General features: G+C 39.0%; 1 protein-coding gene across 1 annotated transcript in view; it reads left to right on the top strand.

The window, feature by feature from the left end:
* prkcea (protein kinase C, epsilon a) overlaps positions 1-18,569 on the top strand; it is an 85,516-nt gene that overhangs the window by 43,501 nt on the left and 23,446 nt on the right. Inside the window, exons 7-11 of the mRNA XM_017702955.2 lie at positions 546-688; positions 943-1,042; positions 1,189-1,391; positions 1,493-1,666; positions 15,146-15,300. Of these exons, the coding sequence (XP_017558444.1) occupies positions 546-688; positions 943-1,042; positions 1,189-1,391; positions 1,493-1,666; positions 15,146-15,300 (775 nt within the window). The remainder of the gene's footprint in view (positions 1-545; positions 689-942; positions 1,043-1,188; positions 1,392-1,492; positions 1,667-15,145; positions 15,301-18,569) is intronic.

Below are 18,569 nucleotides of genomic sequence, written 5' to 3' on the forward strand. Positions count from 1 at the left end.
GACTTACTTGCATGTATAAGCCCTCGAGAAACTGTTAAACACCAAAAAGTCACCAGCTTCTTTTTTGAAATTTCCCTGTTCTACTTTAAATGGTGCAACAGTTACATTTTGGCACCTCAGGCACTATTTAAGGCAGAAAGGGAAATTCAAACAAGAAGCTGGTGAATAAGAAGCTGACTTCAGTCTCGTAAAAAGTCAAATGCTTTACAAGTAGCTATTCTACATTTGCGGAAAAGTTTCCTGCTGGAGATGCAAGAAAAGGGGCTATAGCTGAGCTAAAACTTAAAGTAGAGCAAAGTAAGTCTGCATTTTCATTCATATTATATTTATTTGGCCTATACTAGGACATTAGCACATATTGATAAATATTTATAGTCAAGTAAAATGGGCATAAAATGTGGCTCCCGAGGTGGTTTGAGTTTTGTTGAAAGAACAGAATGGCTCTTCTTAACATCTGAGTTCCCAACCCCTGGGTTAGCAAAATATTCAAGAAAAATATAGCAAGGTGGCTTTTGATATTTCCTTTCTGTGTGTTTGTGTTTCAGTTTGCAAGATGAATGTGCACCGGCGTTGTGAGACTAATGTAGCTCCTAACTGTGGAGTGGATGCTAGAGGAATCGCTAAAGTTTTGTCTGATCTTGGAGTGACGCCAGACAAAATCTCCAACAGCACCCAGCGCAGAAAAAAGGCAAATATACCTCCTGGGCCAGGGGCGGGATTGAGTTATAAAACTATCAAAATCAATTGAATGTATGTTCTTACAGCGTGGATTAAAAAGATGATTGTAATTTTGAAATGAATGAATATAAGTGATGATAATCATGATGATGATTGACTAGAGAGGGGTGGTGGTAGATTAGAGAATGATAGAAATCACAATAAAGTGCAGTGGGATTAAATGAGGTGGAGAGGAGGACGTTTCATATTTGTATCTCTCTGCAGCTGACTCCAGGCCAGGATGCCCAGCCAGCCTCCTCTGAGCCTGCCTCAACAGAGGAATCTGACCGCTGCAAATCAGCTCCAACCTCACCCTGTGATCAGGGTAATGAAGACCTTATATTTCTAAAAATAATTTTATAGTAGAAAATTCAGAGGTTTTGATATGACATGGATGTTATTCTTTCTTTCTCTCATATTGTTCTTCCTCTGCTTTTAACCCTGAATTGTTTATTTTTCTCTCCATGTCAGAGCTGTCAGAGCTTGAAAGCATCCGTAAAGCTTTGTCATTTGGCCAGGAGCACAAGTCTTCCTCTTCCTCCATAGGCAGTGGGCTCCAGGGCTCAGTGAATGAGGGCCGTGAGAACGGAGACGTGAAAAGTGTCCAGTCGAAGAGGATGAACCTGACTGACTTCTCCTTCATCAAAGTTCTGGGCAAAGGCAGCTTTGGCAAGGTAGACACCTGAGCCCCCTAAATGTTACATTACAAGAGTAGCTGTAACAAATGCAGCATTTTCAACTATAAAATGAAGAGTCTCCCTCATCTATTCTGTAGGTGATGCTAGCAGAACTCAAAGGAACAGATGAGGTGTACGCTGTAAAGGTGCTGAAGAAAGATGTGATCTTGCAGGATGATGATGTTGACTGCACTCTGACTGAAAAACGCATTCTGGCATTGGCCAGAAAACACCCGTACCTAACCCAACTCTTCTGCTGCTTCCAGACCAAGGTATGGGATTAATGCCCAGTGATGGTGAGACCACAACCAAGCAATGAGCAAACCACAATCAAGCCAAACTTCACTCAAAACACTACCAAACCACAGGCAAGCTGCAAGTAAACTATAATGAATCCCCAACCAAACTATGACCAAAACAAAAAAAAAAACAGATTACAAATAAATTACAACAGTGGCAGCCATGTGTACACTCTTAGAAGAAAATGATTCTGTATAGTACCAAAAAATATTCTTTGACTTTTAACAGTAGCAGGACTTCTAAAATGCTTCTTAAGAAAATCATAAAGAGCACGTTTTCATCATCATGAAGAACAAATTAGCCAGTGCAAAGAACTATTTATGCATTCAAAAAGTTCTTCACATGTTCACAGCTCTATACAGAACTACTGAAGAACCCTTGACAACCTATTTTTAAAGGGGAGATCACCACTTTTTATGACCACTGTAAATCTATATGGCTGAGCCACTTTTTCAACTATTTAATGAATTTCTAGAATTACTAAATCCCAGTTACGTAATTATTATAATGTAATTTTATAGTTATTTGTTACTTATGTGTTGAACTACACTTAAATTCACTTTACTTTCTATATCCATTGGTTGCACTTAAAACATTTTTCTTTGTTTTGCTGTCAAGAAATTAGATACCAATAATGAGAAGAATGATTTTCTTTTCACAGAAAGATTGTACACATAACGGTAGCTTTTTAGATATTATTGGCCAAAGCTCTGCCTTCTGAGGGCTAATGATCAGCCCACCACAGACCTCTCAGTTACTGTAATTTATAACGGAGAAATGGTTGACTGAGTTGTTGATTCACAGTGTGATAGCAAAATCATTTCCTACTCCTTCGAGTGTTTGTCCAGCAGGTGGTGTACTGTGACACACATCTTAGACATCACAGACAAAGTCAGTCCAGAAGAGGGCGATGTTGGCACAGTCTTACATCCCAGCAGGGAGGAAACTGTTCTTGGCTTTAGGCTGTAAGCAGAGTTTGCAGAAAGTGGTTTGGGCTGATGCTTTCACTCAACAAGACTGTACATGTTTGTGCAAAATAGCTGTCAGTATTGTGTTCCTAGTTAAGAAGTAGTCACCTAGTTGATGAGGTTTGATAAGACAGATTAGAATTAGGTTTTTAGACAATAACTACACAATTCTTATGGAACGGGGCAAAAACATGATGAAATAAATCATTTGCTTGTTGTTTTAGTGTCACTCAAACACAAAGCAACATTCAATAAAATGGTAACTTTAATAAAATATTTTTAAAAATAATCCATATTCAGTAAAAAGGTAACTGATTACACTACATTTCTTGAAGTAAATTAACCTTAGAATACCGTTTCCGAAATTTGTTAGTTTAGCCCAAAGTTCGCCTAACTCACATTTTTTAGTTCTGCATCTCATTAAGGCGAACTCTAGGACTTTTTTTTTTTTACTAATTTCCCTTTTAGCTTAGTTTTGTTTCATGACATAATTCCCACCAGGCATTTTCTCCTCTTGAACTACCATTTATGGATGGCTAGGACATCTCTGGGATTGAAACTCACGATCTCCTGATGTTGGGGTGAATGCTTGGACAGTGGTACCACTCAGAAGTCTGACATTGCTCAGATTTTTATGTTCATAAAAGTTATGAACTAAAAAATGACAGTGACCACATTCCATTGAGTGAATACTCTTCAAGTCTATATTTTTCTTTTTTTTCTCAGTTTCTTTTCCTGACGCCTGATCTCTGCCTCTTTCACACATCTGCTGAGTCACCACAGGTTTTTATATACATTTAAGAGTCTGAAGGCTCCATCAGGAAACAAAGCAGTGGAGCCAAAGCACAGTAAAGGATAGTAGAAGAAATGTCTAAAGAGAGAACTGAAGTAAGAAAAGAGGGAAAGAGAGGAAAATAGAGAGATTAATTGATTGGGGGGGTATGCACTCCAGCTGAACTTCAGGCTCTGTTCTTAATCAGCACTGGGATCACAGCCATGCTCTTATCGGCCGTAATTACAGCGCAGAAATGTAAATAACATTACACAATGGGTTCTGAGGGGCCTGTCCAGACCATGGACAGACATGTCTGCACAGAGAAAGAGACAGAACTCAAAGGAGGAACAGAGAGGAGAGGAGAAGGAAGAGAACAGCGAAGAAAAGAGGAGTGAGAAGAGTAGCTGAGTTGAGATGAGGAGCATGGAGGTGGAGTAAAATAGTCTATAAGGCATTATCATAAATAAGACTGGAGAAGAACATAGAAGAAAGGTGGGGATTAGCCAGACTTGCAATTTAGAAGTTAAATAAATAAATATATATATATATATATATATATATATATATATATATATATATATATAGGAACGACAGCAACTCAGCCATGAAGTACTACAAAGTACAATTTTACCACGTAAAATGACAGCAGGGTCAGCGGATGCTGAGGCGCATAGTGCACAGAGGTTGGCAACTTTCTGCAGAGTCGATCGCTACAGACCTCCAAACTTAATGTGAGCTTCAGATTACCTCAACAACAGTGCGTAGAGAGCTTCATGGAATGGGTTTCCATGGCCGAGCAGCTGCATCTAAGCCTTACAACATCAAGTGCAATGCAAAGCATTGAATGTATAGCTCAGCGCCACTGGACTCTAAAGCAGTGGAGACATGTTCTCTGGAGTGACGAATCATGCTTCTCCATCTGGCAATCTGATGGACCAGTCTGGGGTTGGCAGTTGCCAGGAGAACGGTACTTATCTGACTAGATTGTGCCAAGTGTAAAGTTTGGTGGAGGTGGGATTATGGTGTGGAGTTGCTTTTTCAGGTGTTGGGCTTGGCCTCTTAGTTCCAGTGAAAGGAACTCTTAATGCTTCAGCAGACCGAGAGATTTTGGACAATTTCCAACATCAGTGTCTGACCTCACAAATGTGCTACTGGAAGAATGGTCAAAAATTCCCATAAACACACTCCTAACCCTTGTGGAAAGCCTTCCCAGAAGAGTTGAAGCTGTTATAGCTGCAAAGGGTGGGCTGAGATCATATGAAACCCTATGTATTAAGAATGGGATGTCACTCAAGTTCATATGCATGTGAAGGCAGATGAGAGATGTACGATTAGCCAACACTTGGACCTATTGACCTTAAGCTCATGTGCAGTTGTTCCAGAGTGTCCCATTCAATTGGTCAGTGCTTTTTCTGGAGAGTATACGAGCTATGTGCACTATATATACATATTATATATGTATCATTGTTGTCATAAAGTGGCACGGTGGCGCAGTGGGATCGTGCTGTCGCCTCACAGCAAGAAGGGCCTGGGTTCAATTCCCGGCCAGACAACCAGGGTCCTTTCTGTGTGGAGTTTGTATGTTCTCCCTCTGTCTGTGTGGGTTTCCTCTGGGTACTCTGGTTTCCTCCCACAGTCCCAAGACATGCAGTCAGGCCAATTGGACATGCTAAATTGCCCCTAGGTGTGAGTGTGTATGTCTGTCTATCTGCCCTGCGATGGACTGGTGACCTGTCCAGGGTGTATCCTGCCTTCTGCCCAATGACAGCTGGGATAGGGATAGGCTCCAGCACCCCACTGTAACCCTGAATGATGAGCGGTTTAGATGATGTGTGTGTGTTGTTGTCATAACTAAATATTCAATGTCAGAAAGGAAAACTTTACAGGAGGAAAAAGAAAAATTTTTACTTTTAAGATAATTAGAAATGTTCATGCAAAATATATGTATGTGCTCGTTTGATTAACTGAAGGAAAGAGTTAGCTAAGACCAACTAGCACTAGCACATGTTGTTTAATTCAACTAGGCACACACAGTCATCAGCAAGAGCAAGTCCATCTCTGAAAGGCTAAAAGAAGCAAAATTGAGGTTTTGGAGTGGCCTAGTCAAAGTCCTGACTTGTACCTCATTGAGATGCTTTGGCATGATCCTAAATGGGCAGTTTACGCTTGAAAGCCCTTCAGTCTGAACTAAAGCTGAACTAAAACAATTTTTCAAAGTAGAGTGGGTATAAATTCCTCCAAAATGACACAGCGATGTGAAAGACTGAATACCAGTCATTGAAAGCATTTGGTTGCAGTTGTTTAGGGGGGGGATTATTTTTTCACATTGGTGATATCGGTGTTGTATATACACATAAAGTGGATCACACACAGCAACAAAAGTGTTTAAAAACTCCAACAATGTGTCTGATTTTTTCCAGTGTTTCCCCTGTGGTTGAAAAGACTGAAGTCCTGTGCCGCTCATTTGCTTTTGATTTCTTTTTTTGTGTGTGTGGGATTCACTCTTCCAAATTCTCTGTCTTTTTTCAAATGTAAAACTACACCAAATTTAGATGCCAGGGCCAGCACTAATTCAGTCTTTGATGTAGCAGTGTGACATAGCAGTGTTTGGTTAAGGCAAGCTGTCTTTTGCCGGAAAAGCAGCATTTCTTGATACTTAAAGAAGCAAAGTGTATGTTTAAGTAAGTATGCTTCAGGTGTGAGAGCAAGTTAAAGAACTGCTAGGTGGAGTGCTCACATTCCAGGAACTTGCTTAGACACACAGCAAATTTAGCTGTTAAACAGTCTCCAAGAACAAAAGATGTGTGTGTGTGTCATTGTTTCCCTTTATCCCTTTGTTTTTCTTGAGGCCACACTTAGAATGTGATGTTTTTGCAGGTTTGCTTTTAATGGGTGTGAATTGTGTTTGTTTCATTCTTGTGCATTTGTGCAAGATGAAATACAACAACCCCAAGAGTAAAAGAATGCAGCTCTTAAGAAAATGACCTCTCTCCTAACCATGTCCAGCTGAAGGCTGGCCTGAGGTCATTTTATCTGGCCACTGCATACTGTCTAGTTCTAGCTCATCAAGGCCTTTGTCCTGACCTTTGAGGTATTAGGCTTTGATAAATAACATTGTAGTATAATGACTTTCATTCCAAAGTTCCTTGCATTCAATTGACACAAGAAGAAGTTTGAATAAAAACTGATGTGTAACGCACTTTGGTATTAATTAAAGGTGGTATTAACCATAGTATGCATTAATATAACTTGTACGAGTAAAGCCCACTCCCAACAACAGAATTCATAAAAGAGGCAGGCATGTGTATAGATAAACTTCAAGTGGGTCTTGAGCCTGTGTTGTATTTGCTGGCACAACTAATAATAATGTTTCATATGACCATTCTTCAAGATAAATTTGAGCGAGGCATAGATGAAAAGAGTTAAGATTCTCGGCTCGCAGTCCACTAGCTTCATTCTTGAGTGCCCCCTGTGGTGCAGTACAGGCTGCATGTGGAGATTTCATCACAGTAACTCCAACTTCTTGCACATGCATGCAATACAAAAGTACTGATAATCCAGACCATAAAGCATTAACAATGTCAGCATCACATTCCATAATAAAGTGATGTGACAGGAAGGAGCTACACCAAGTTTTGTGATGGGGTGAAAACAGGCATTTATGCCATGCTCTGTTTAACTCTTAAATACATCTGTAACACACTGATATATAGCAATTAGATAGTGTAGTGGAAGGTTTTGTAGGTTTGCATGTTGGACATTGTTGATTCAGAGCTCTGGGCTGTAAAGCAAGTATTTCTGCTGCCTTGGAAAACCCTTTAGCACTTTTTCTTCTGAAAAATGATTTCAATCTTGGTAAGAGTGTTTATAAATGAAAGTAGGTTTCATTCACATTCTGGTTGCCCCTTTCTCTTTTCCATTGAGCACCAGCCCCCCCCCTTTAATGTGGCTTTAATGTGTTTTGGAGCAAAACCCTTCCTATGGAGATTACTGCAATTAATATGGCTACTGTGCCACATATATGCAGAAGGTAAAAGTCTTATGTAAGCCTGGGCAGTATCTGCTTTGTTTAATAGCCAGGTATACAACATTATAGATGATGGAGCTCTAGATAAGATGTATAATGCACAACAGTGAAAATAGAACTTGACCAACTTTCATGAATAGCACTTAACAGGAACACATGTAGGTTGGCTAGATTTGTGTGAAGAACCGTGTTTGAAGTGTTATATAATTGTTTTTGAGCAATATTAATGTAATAAACCACTCAGCTGTGATGCTGTGCATTTGTACTATGCTTAATGTTTCAAACATGCCATTTGCTTCCCAGTCCATACAGTCCATATATGGTTACTAAACTGCAAAAATAGCCTGGTTTTGTCACGCTAACCATCACATGTACATATATACACATATTCAGCATACAGGTTAGCTCTGCCCCTTCATACTTAAGTTTAAGTTAAAAGAGTGTTTTAACCAGGCATAATTTCTGAATGAGGCACAGTGTAGGGTGTCCTATCAGAACAAGGTTCATTTACAAATTTACAAAAAAAGTCACAGGCACAGTAACCAAACAGCCTGTTTCATTATATTGGATAAAGACTGGTAGGCAAATGGTCATGTATAAATAAATTATGATTGTTTTCGTACATACAGCCAGACAAATGTTATAAATTTAGAGGCAAAATGCAAGAACAATGTAGGATATGGGCCTTCAAAGAATGATTGTTAGGTGTGATATAGTGTTGATGTAGGTGTGGCATAAGCGTTGTTAGATGTGACATTATATACAATAAAATGTCAACAAAATACAATACAATAAACACACCAATGTTCAAGAAACAATTACATTTATTGTTAGTCATTGCAATATGTAGTTCCTCCACTAATCACTGTTTTTTTATTAATATTAGGCTATGCTTGCTAAGCAACAGTTATTCCATGAACAGCACAAAGTTTTTAAGAACTACAGATGTTAATACAGAATTCAGTGTAAATGTGAGGTCATATTTGCATATACTGACAATTTAATAGCTTCAAACATGCCTCAGATTTCTCAGTCATAAATCATTTAATTCTCAGTTCAGTGTTATGCAGATGAGAATACTGTGGTGCTGTGTGGAAATACCACCCCTCTATTAATTTTGCACTCTATAAATTGTGTTTTCAGTATACTGGCCAGCCGTAGTTTAGTGTGTGGGACAGGATGATACATAGGGCAGATTCTGGAGTTTTGGAGTGTGAAGTTCTGGACAAAGACAGTCTCACCAACAGCCTGGCTTTCATCTGTCTCAGTCTTTCTTCCTCGTGTGTGTTTCGTCTGTTTTCATTCTGCTCTGATTAGTGAACATGTTCTCAAGGACATGCTCCATCTGCCCACTCCACTTTGACCACACATGCACTTTTGGGTGGCCTGTCAGTTTGTGTTCTGTCTTTTTTGGGTTTCATTATTGTGCACTCTCTGTGTGTGAAAAGTTCTCACTCTCTGTATGTGTGTTTGGTACACTGTAGCACTCTATCACTCTGTGGGAACTGGTACCCTTCCAGAAGAAACACAAGCTGATTTAGAAATCGTACTCTTCCTTCTTCTTTGTCTCTGCCTCTCTCTCTCTCTCTCTCTCTCCCTCCCTCCCTCCCTCCCTCCCTCTCCCACAAGCAGATTAATAAGTGACATTATGACTCTGAACACTCAGCAATTGTGGCAAAAGCACAGTCAGCTTTTCCCTCTCTGTGAAAATTTAATTCCCATTCCATTTCCCATTTTTGTGTTCCTCTCTTTCACTACTTTTCATGTTCTTTAGGTGCCGCTAATGTTACTGAATGCTTAGTTCTGGTTCCGCATTTTGCTTCCTTTGTGCTGTTAGCGTTCATGAATTTTATGTAATTTCCATCCAAGCAATGGACAGAGATAGACATACTAACATAGTGCAGGAGGAAAACACTTCTAAAGCTCATCTGTAGGCCTGTCACAATTAGGGGAGTGTGGGGCACATGCTTTGCTTTTTCTTAATTCAGTACAATTCTATGCTGTTTAAACTACACAACTTGCACAAAAAACATATTGAGAAAAATAAATATGATTATTGAAAAGAGAGTTGGTTTATCAGGGCAAATTTAATTTTGATCTCATAGAACAGCAAGCATCAGAACGATAAAACTGAAATATGTTCTGTTTGCATGACGTCTGTAGTACATTTTTGATGAATTGGTACCTAAAAAACTTCCCAAAAATGTACTGTTTTGAATTCATATGGTCAACACACAGACTCATATGGTCCTTAGAAGAGAAGTCAGTTCTGTCACTTATGCACAATTTAGTAATGCAAAAATATTATGATAAAAAAGTATGTGTGGATCTGGAGAAATCTCTCAAATTGCTGTCAAAATTAGCAGATAACTTTGCTATGGTGATATGATTAAGAAGCAGGTTCCACTTGTTTGAGTGCATGAAATAACCATTTCACATTTACCCTGCATTGTTTTATGCCCCGCTCACCACTACATAACCGTCTGAACACAATTATTTAAGCTGACCACGGTCATGTTTGTTTGCGCCGCAACAGAATGTTTTTTAAATGTTTCATTTTTTAAAAATCAGAAAACACATTAAGACACATCATGGGAAACAAGAAATGTTTCAGAGATATCAACAGAAATACATGCAATATATACACTCTTTTGAAATGGAAGGGCTATGTTCTTTATGGCATATGCAGGAGGAGACACTGCAATTAGACTGAAAGATGAATTCATGCAGGAGAAGAGAGACATGAAAGGTTTGCTTTTACCAGATTACTTTCTCAGAAATGTCTCTACACTTTAGTGATGGGTTAGAGAAGCCAGTGGTACAAGTAACAATTTATTTGCCCTTGTAGAAATGAAATCCATCATGTCATTAAGTATTTGATTCTTTAAACCTTGTGGGTTTACATTGTTGCAAGACACTATCTTTAGTAATTAATGCATGCACGTCAGAGTTGAAATAATCTGCATTATTTTCAAAAGGTGAGTCATGTAAGATGTGAGCAGACATTACACAGGCAATATTTGACTGTTTTACCACAGTTGATAATTGTGAACTGAAACATGAAGTGGAAGGATTGCTGTTGTTATCTGGAGGAAAGAAGCAGGCGTTGCTTCACATTGTGTCCCAAACTCCAGCTCCAGAAAAAGGACTGCAGGCTTATCAATTATCTGTGAAATAAATCAATATCAGACCTTTGTGTACTTACAATCTTTGTCAGCTATTGAATTGGTGCAGAGAAAGTGAGCATTCAGCGGAATTTCATGGCATGTTTCAAAATTATTTCAAGATGTTCAAAATTGTCATGAAGATTTGACATTGGAAACACAGCTGAAAAAATGTCATGCTTCTATTTTCCCTACAGAAGTAAAGATTGTTCTTGGTTTGAAACTTCATCACAAGATAGTTCTTGAATTGAAACTTTGTCACACTTGTCATTTATGTGGTGATTAAATTTCCCTGGAAGTTGCAGTTTTCTGCTGTAAAGCTTTGCTGACTTCTGCACTGGGGACGACTTTTCCTTTGACCATTTGGTCCCAAAGTCCAAAAAACTTGAAACACAGCAGTCCATGAGGAAGAAAATCAGAGTTAAAAATTAACTTCAATAGTACATATGCACTGCTGACGAAATGGAATAATACTAAATACAAAATTTGGTAAGCAAATTTTAAACGAAAATTATATTGAAATTTCATACTTCCTTTATGGCTGCTGTTGGAAACTCTTCTCTTAGAATCTAACAACAAACCCGCTTCACAATAGTGGTATCATGCTGCTACCGAAAGAGTGAGTTCTCTGCATTCTGTGATGTATGCACACAGTTCAGTAGTCAAAAAATGCATATGATGAAAAAAAAAATACTTTTATGGTACAGAATCCATACAAATATCTGTGTGATTCTCCGGTTTCCTCCCACAGTTCAAAGACATGCAGTCAGGCCAATTGGACATGCTAAATTACCCCTGGGTGTGAGTGACTGTCTGTGTCTGTCTGTCTGCCCTGCGATGGACTGGCGACCTGTCCAGGGCGTATCCTGCCTTCCGCCCGATGACTGCTGGGATAGGCTCCAGCACCCCCCCGCGACCCTGACGGAGAAGCGGCTTAGAAAATGGATGGATGGATGGATGGATATTCATGAGAATATGAAAACACAACTAAAAGCAGCTTCTACTTGAACCTGTTAAACTACATAAAATATCTATGTTATATTTTAGCTTGCTTGTCTCCCTTAAATAACTTGAGCTAGCACAATTATTTAAGCTGTTTGTGAACAAAACATGTCATTTGTCTAAGTTCATACTTTGCATACGATTGTCTATGTATGTATTCCCCATGCAGTAACTGATCCATCACCACCTTCCACCTGCAAAACAGGAACCATTGAAAATGCCTTTCATAACATGTTATATAAGCACAGCAGAGACTAAACAGACATTTCCTTACACCACCCATCTGCTCCAGTACACAGTGTTGTCCAAACACATGCACACGTATGACGTTTCTTATATGAAATATTTGTTAGCTCTGCATTTCCCTTTTTTCTGCTCGGGGGGTCCATGCTCCGTGCTTGTTTTGGCCTTCTTGGTGTTTGTTTTCTTGGTTTGTAACATAAGAAGTATGTTCTATTGATCTCTTGATGTTCTTGCTATGTCATATGAATTGGACTAGTTAATGTGGGCTGTTTCTTTATTGTTTCAGTATTGAAAATCACACTATCACAGAGAGCAGACAATGTGCAGTCTCTGGGCTGCTATCTGTCAATCAGAGCCATTCTGCTGTGCCTCATCCAAACCGGAAGGCACTATTTGTCCATTTCTAATTAGGAGCAGGCACTGTTTGTTCATGTTTGATTGGGTGGGCCTCCTCCAGAGTTCTTGGTGCATTTAAGCAAATTATTTTAGCATCCTGTTTAAATCTTTCTTCCGAATAAAGACAAACTGAATTTGGTGTGCAGTCATGCACTCATGTGAGAGCGCTGTCTGTCAGTAGAAACAATTCAAAGATATTTGTGTCAGTTAGAAGTTGTAGAACATGTTAATATGAATTCTAATTTCCCATGTGTGCAGTCTCACCGTTTAACTCCAGTTCTCCTCCTCTGTTTATTGTATTTATCTTTTAACCTATGTAAACTCTTCTGACCTATATGGCTAAATTCTTTAAGATTTCTTCATTTACACATTTCCCAGAATGTGTATTAACGTAGAATGCGACATTTCCTCCAGTGCTTCCTTAGCAGTACCACTTTAACAGTACTTAGTCATGCTGTGCACAGTAGACTGGCATTAACCTTTTTATAGAGACCGTCAGAAAAAGTGTTATTGCCTTTCCCCACACATCCTTGGAGAAAGTTCCGCTTCCTGATAGTAACAGAGCATCGCCTCTGTCCTTTGACCTTGACTTCCCACAGAGTGTGCATATGTGTGGGTGTGTGCAGGTTGTAGTGAGAGAGATATTTCAGGACTGAGCTTAGTAGACCTGTAAAGCTAAACTGGAGCCTCTTCCTTACCATCAGAGGCATGGCATTGTTTCATTGTAAAGATATTATAAAATATGTGTCTTAGCTTCCTTATCCTTAGCTCTGTAGGGAGAGAAAACAATGGCACATGATGAGGAACAGTTAAGTGGATATCTGTCCATGTTCCCTCCCATTTCCCACATCACACAACAGGAATGCAGGAAGACTGACCTTTCCTTTCTTATTCCCCTGACGCTACAGCGCTTCATCAGCCTGGATTTAAAAGGACTTATCCCGTTGCGCTGGTGAATGCACATTGTTAACTTACATTTGTGCTTGCACTATTTTTAGGATTGTTTTATTTTTTTGTCGATTAGGAAAAGTACTGCAGCATTAAGACAGGTGTCACATACTCTGATAAGAAAAGTTTACACTGAGATGACGATTTATTAGGTACATTAGGTACATTATTAGGTATGCAAAAGTTTGATGTATCATGGTTCCATTCATAGACATTTATACATCGGTTTTGGTTTTGATTTCAGGGTCATTACATCCCTAATCTATGTATTAAAATATGTACCATAGCTTTATACAACCCCAATTCCAATGAAGTTGAGACATTGTGTAAAACATAAATAAAAACAGAATACGATGATTTGCAAATCCTTTTCAACCTGTATTCAATTGAATACACTACAAAGACAAGATATTTAATGTTCAAATGGATAAACTTTATTGTTTTTTGCAAATATTCACTCATTTTGAATTTGATGCCTGCAACACGTTCCAAAGAAGTTGGGACAGGGGCATGTTTACCACTGTGTTACATCACCTTTCCTTTTAACAACACTCAATAAGCATTTGGGAACTGAAGACAGTAATTGTTGAAGCTTTGTAGGTGGAATTCTTTCCCATTCTTGCTTGATGTACAACTTCACTTGCTCAACAGTCCGGGGTCTCTGTTGTCATATTTTGCGCTTCATAATGCGCCACACATTTTCAATGGGAGACAGTACCTGCACTCTTTTACTATGAAGCCACACTGTTGTAACACGTGCAGAATGTGGCTTGGCATTGTCTTGCTGAAATAAACAGGGATGTCCCTGAAAAAGACGTTGCTTGGATGGCAGCATATGTTGCTCCAAAGCCTGTTTGTACCTTTCAGCATTAATGGTGCCTTCACAGATGTGCAAGTTACCCATGCCATGGGCACTAACTTGGCTTTTGAACTTTGCGCTGATAACAATCCGGACAGTCCTTTTCCTCGACGAACTGTGTTCACTGACAATGGTTCTCTGAAGTGTTCCTGAGCCCTAGTGGGAATATCCGTTATACAGAATGATATCAAATTTCAAACAAATTTCAACCAAAGGTCAAGATTGAACATCATTCAGTGTTGGTTTTCTGCCTTGCTGCTTACTTGCAGAGATTGCTCTTGATCTTTTGATGATATTATGGACTGTAGATGATTACATCCTTAAATTCCTTGCAACTGCATGTTGAGAAACGTTATTCTTAAACTGTAGTACTATCTGCTCACGCAGTTGTAAAGTGGATGCTCCCTTTCAGGGATGCTCCCTTTATACCCAATCATGACACTCACCTGTTTCTAATTAACCTGTTCACCTGTGAAATGTTCAAAACACGTGTTTTTAGAGCATTCCTCAACTTTTCCAGTCTTTTGTTGCCTCTGTCCCAACTTCTTTGGAACGTGTTGCAGGCATCAAATTCAAAATGAGTGAATATTTGCAAAAAACAATAAAGTTTATCCATTTGAACATTAAATATCTTGTCTTTGTAGTGTATTCAGCTGAATATAAGTTGAAAAGGATTTGCAAATCATCGTATTCTGTTTTTATTTATGTTTTACACAACGTCCCAACTTCATTGGAATTGGGGTTTTATGCAGAAGTATGTTCTCCATAGAGTTAGAGGAGAGAACAGACATATTAGAGAGAGTATTTATTTTCTTAGACATGTAATTTGACCATGGTGGCACACATGTTTACATACTCCCTCAAAAGCATATGCAGTATGTATTCATTTTGCATTTTGCCATGCACTTGACCTATAAACTGCATGTTTAGACTCATGGGCCGTGCATAATGAATAGGCACAACATGTCCAATTTGCACCTGAAACTGCCACGAAAGGCTTAGCACATGTGTATGATCAAAGATTATGAGCAGTTTACCCCTCACACTCTCTCTCTCTGTTTCTCTGCAGGATCGATTATTCTTTGTTATGGAATATGTGAATGGTGGAGACCTGATGTTTCAGATCCAGCGCTCACGAAAGTTTGATGAAGCTCGTTCACGTTTCTATGCTGCTGAAGTCACATCTGCCCTCATGTTCCTGCACCAACATGGAGTCATCTATAGGTACCAATGCACAAACACAAACACAATAGAGTTGAGTTATATAGGCCAGACACTGGTGAATTTTGACATGCCTACATGCTTACAAAGAACATTGTGATGGACGACTTACCTGTATATTGCAGCATTCTGCAATATCAGTATTACAAAAATTAATAATGTGATGATGAATAACAAATGCTCGCATGCGTACATATTCATGTCTTCACCTAAAATACTGGCCAGATCAGAAAAAATCATTCAGATACAATATACAAAAACAAACATGCACGAACATGCAAATGCAACTGTCTACCGAAGTAATAATTGGTCCACAATCTCATGAAACTGCAGTAAATAACTGACACTTGTCCCCCTTGTTCAACCAGACTGTCCTGCTAAGCCCAGAGACCCTGTTCTGCCTATGTCACCACTCCTTTACTCTCCACAGCTCTGAGATGCTAGGCAGGTTAGCCCTGGACAAAGAGCCTTAGTGAAAAGGGGTCCGCTCTGGATCCTGAACGAGCTGGGAGCACTTCAGCATGAAAACAGATTTAGCTGTCCTCAGTGACACTCAGAGCTGCCTGTTATGGTAGGCACTTAGTGGAGGTGAATGTATTTCATAATTTGGTAACACTTTACTGTAGGGTGCTGTTCATAAGGCTACATGACACTTACATAAGCTTTTCATAACAACTGACATAGCCCTACATAAATGTTTATAAACGTTTATTCCAATAGGCGCCATCTGTTATAAACACTACTTTAGCTGAATTTGATCAATAAATTTGAACTCCTATTGGAATAAGTATATATAAATACTTATGTAGAGTTATGTCAGTTGATATGATAAGCTTATGTAGGTAAGCTTAAGTAGCTCATATATGTATGTGTGTATGTATGTGTATATATATATATATATATATATATATATATATATATATATATATATATATATGTGTATATATATATATGAGATGGTGTGTATAAAGCCAAGCACCTAGGCATGCAGACTGCTTCTACAAACATTTGTGAAAGTGGGTCGCTCTCAGGGGCTCAGTGAATTCCAGTGTGGTACCCTGATACAATGCCACGTGTGCAACAAGTCCAGTCATGAAATTTCCTCACTAATAAATATTCCACAGTCAACTGTCAGTTGTATTATAACAAAAGTGGAAGCGATTGGACAAAAGCAACTCAGCCATGAAGTGGTAGGCCACGTAAGATGACAGCATGGGGTCCGCGGATGCTGAGGCTCATAGTGCGCAGAGGTCGCCAACTTTCTGCAGAGTCAATTACTATAGACCTCCAAACTTAATGTGGCCTTCAGATTAGCTCAAGAACAGCATAGAGATCTTCATGGAATGAGTTTAGAGCAGTGAAGACGTGTTCTCTGGAGTGATGAATCACGCTTCTCCATCTGGCAATCTAATGGATGAGTCTGGGTTTGGTGGTTGCCAGGAGAACGGTACTTGTCTGACTGCATTGTGCCAAGTGTAAAGTTTGGTGGAGGGGGGATTATGATGTGGGGTTGTTTTCAGGAGTTGGGCTCGTCCTCTTATTTCCAGTGAAAGGAACTCTTAATGCTTCAGCAGACCAAGAGATTTTGGACAATTTCATGCTTCCAACCTTGTGGGAACAGTTTGAGGATGGGCCCTTCTTGTTTCAACATGACTGCACACCAGTGCTCAAAACAAGGTCCATAAAGATGAGTGAGTTTGGTGTGGAAGAACTTGACTGGCCTGCACAAAGTCCTGACCTCAACCCGATAGAGCACCTTTGGGATGAATTAAAGCGGAGACTGGGAGCCAGGCCTTCTTGTCTAACATCAGTGTCTGACCTCACAAATGCGCTTCTGAAAGAATGGTCAAAAATTCCCATAAACACACTCCTAAACCTTGTGGAAAGCCTGTTATAGCTGCAAAGGGTGGGCTGACATCATATTAAATCCTATGGATTAAGAATGGAATGTCACTCAAGTTCATATGCGTGTGATGGCAGAGGAGGAATATTTTTGGTAATATAGTGTATATGAGATATGTATATACTTATATATATATATATGTAAGATGACATTACAGAGTCTTACAGCACTTTAACTGGACAGAGATTCATTATCAAACATAAACTTTCACATTGTTATCCAGAGAGATAGTTGGAGACAAGGAGATACCTGCTTTCTTCACTTTTTGAAGATACTTTAAACAAATGCCATGTCTTCACTCTTTAGAAAGTTATTTTTGCAGGGCGTCTGACCACACCAGTCTGTCAGAGTCCTCTCTTCTGTTCTTATCTGCGCTTCTGTGTCTATCTCACTCTGTACTGATTAACCAGACTAATTCTACTTCCACTTCTGCATTCACTAGTATTTCTTTGCTGTTGTTCAACTAAGCTTTATAAATGCATCTTTTTCAGCATATAGCAGTCTAGCTCCACCCATTTATGTTGAAGGTATAAGGAGCGTTTCAGGCTGGGAACTGAAAACAATTCAACTTAGGGGTTTACATCATCATGTAAAAATTCATTACTGTTTTTGGCACAAATACAAATCTAATAAGTGGATCGAAGAAAAATCACATACAAGAAAATACAAGACAATATGGCCCTGTTAATGAGAAAGAGATAATAAGATTGGATTAATATCTCTGTCCCTGTGGAGAATAGATGAGCCTAATGACCCTAAAACCAATACGTTTCTCTTTTTCTTTAACTTGCTTTTCTTTCCTCTCCTGTTGACTCTTACTTGCCATTAACAATGACATTTTCAGCGTTTAGCTGCTAGAAAAGGGTGAGAAGTGTTGTCTTTGACAGGTTAAAAACATAATTTGAACAACAACAACAGGACACCATGTTCTTAATTCTCATTTCTCAACTCTTTTCCTTTGCTTTCACAGACGTCAGTGAACAGAAAGGCATGAAATAGCTGTCAACATGACATTTTAAGCTGTCATGTCATGTAACAGCATGCCACTGTTTGGTCGTTTATTCATGAGTTCTCTCTTTCTTCGACATGTTGGAATGCCATGATGCTCATTGCATTTCTGTACTGTTTCAAAATTTATTTAACTTTGTTATGGCCAATTGTGTGCTCTTTTACTTTACATGTATTTTATAGTCACGGGGCATGTAGAACAAAATCAGAAAACACAAATATAATTTCTTGAATAGATACCAGATACCAGTACTGCAACCTGGGATATCTGCAGATACTGACACCAATCTGATTTTTTTCCCTCTCTTAAACAAATAAGCTGTAAATAATATATTTATCTAGATGCACTTTGCCAAACCTA

Source organism: Pygocentrus nattereri, chromosome 13 (assembly GCF_015220715.1).
Source record: "Pygocentrus nattereri isolate fPygNat1 chromosome 13, fPygNat1.pri, whole genome shotgun sequence".
Lineage (NCBI taxonomy): Eukaryota > Metazoa > Chordata > Actinopteri > Characiformes > Serrasalmidae > Pygocentrus > Pygocentrus nattereri.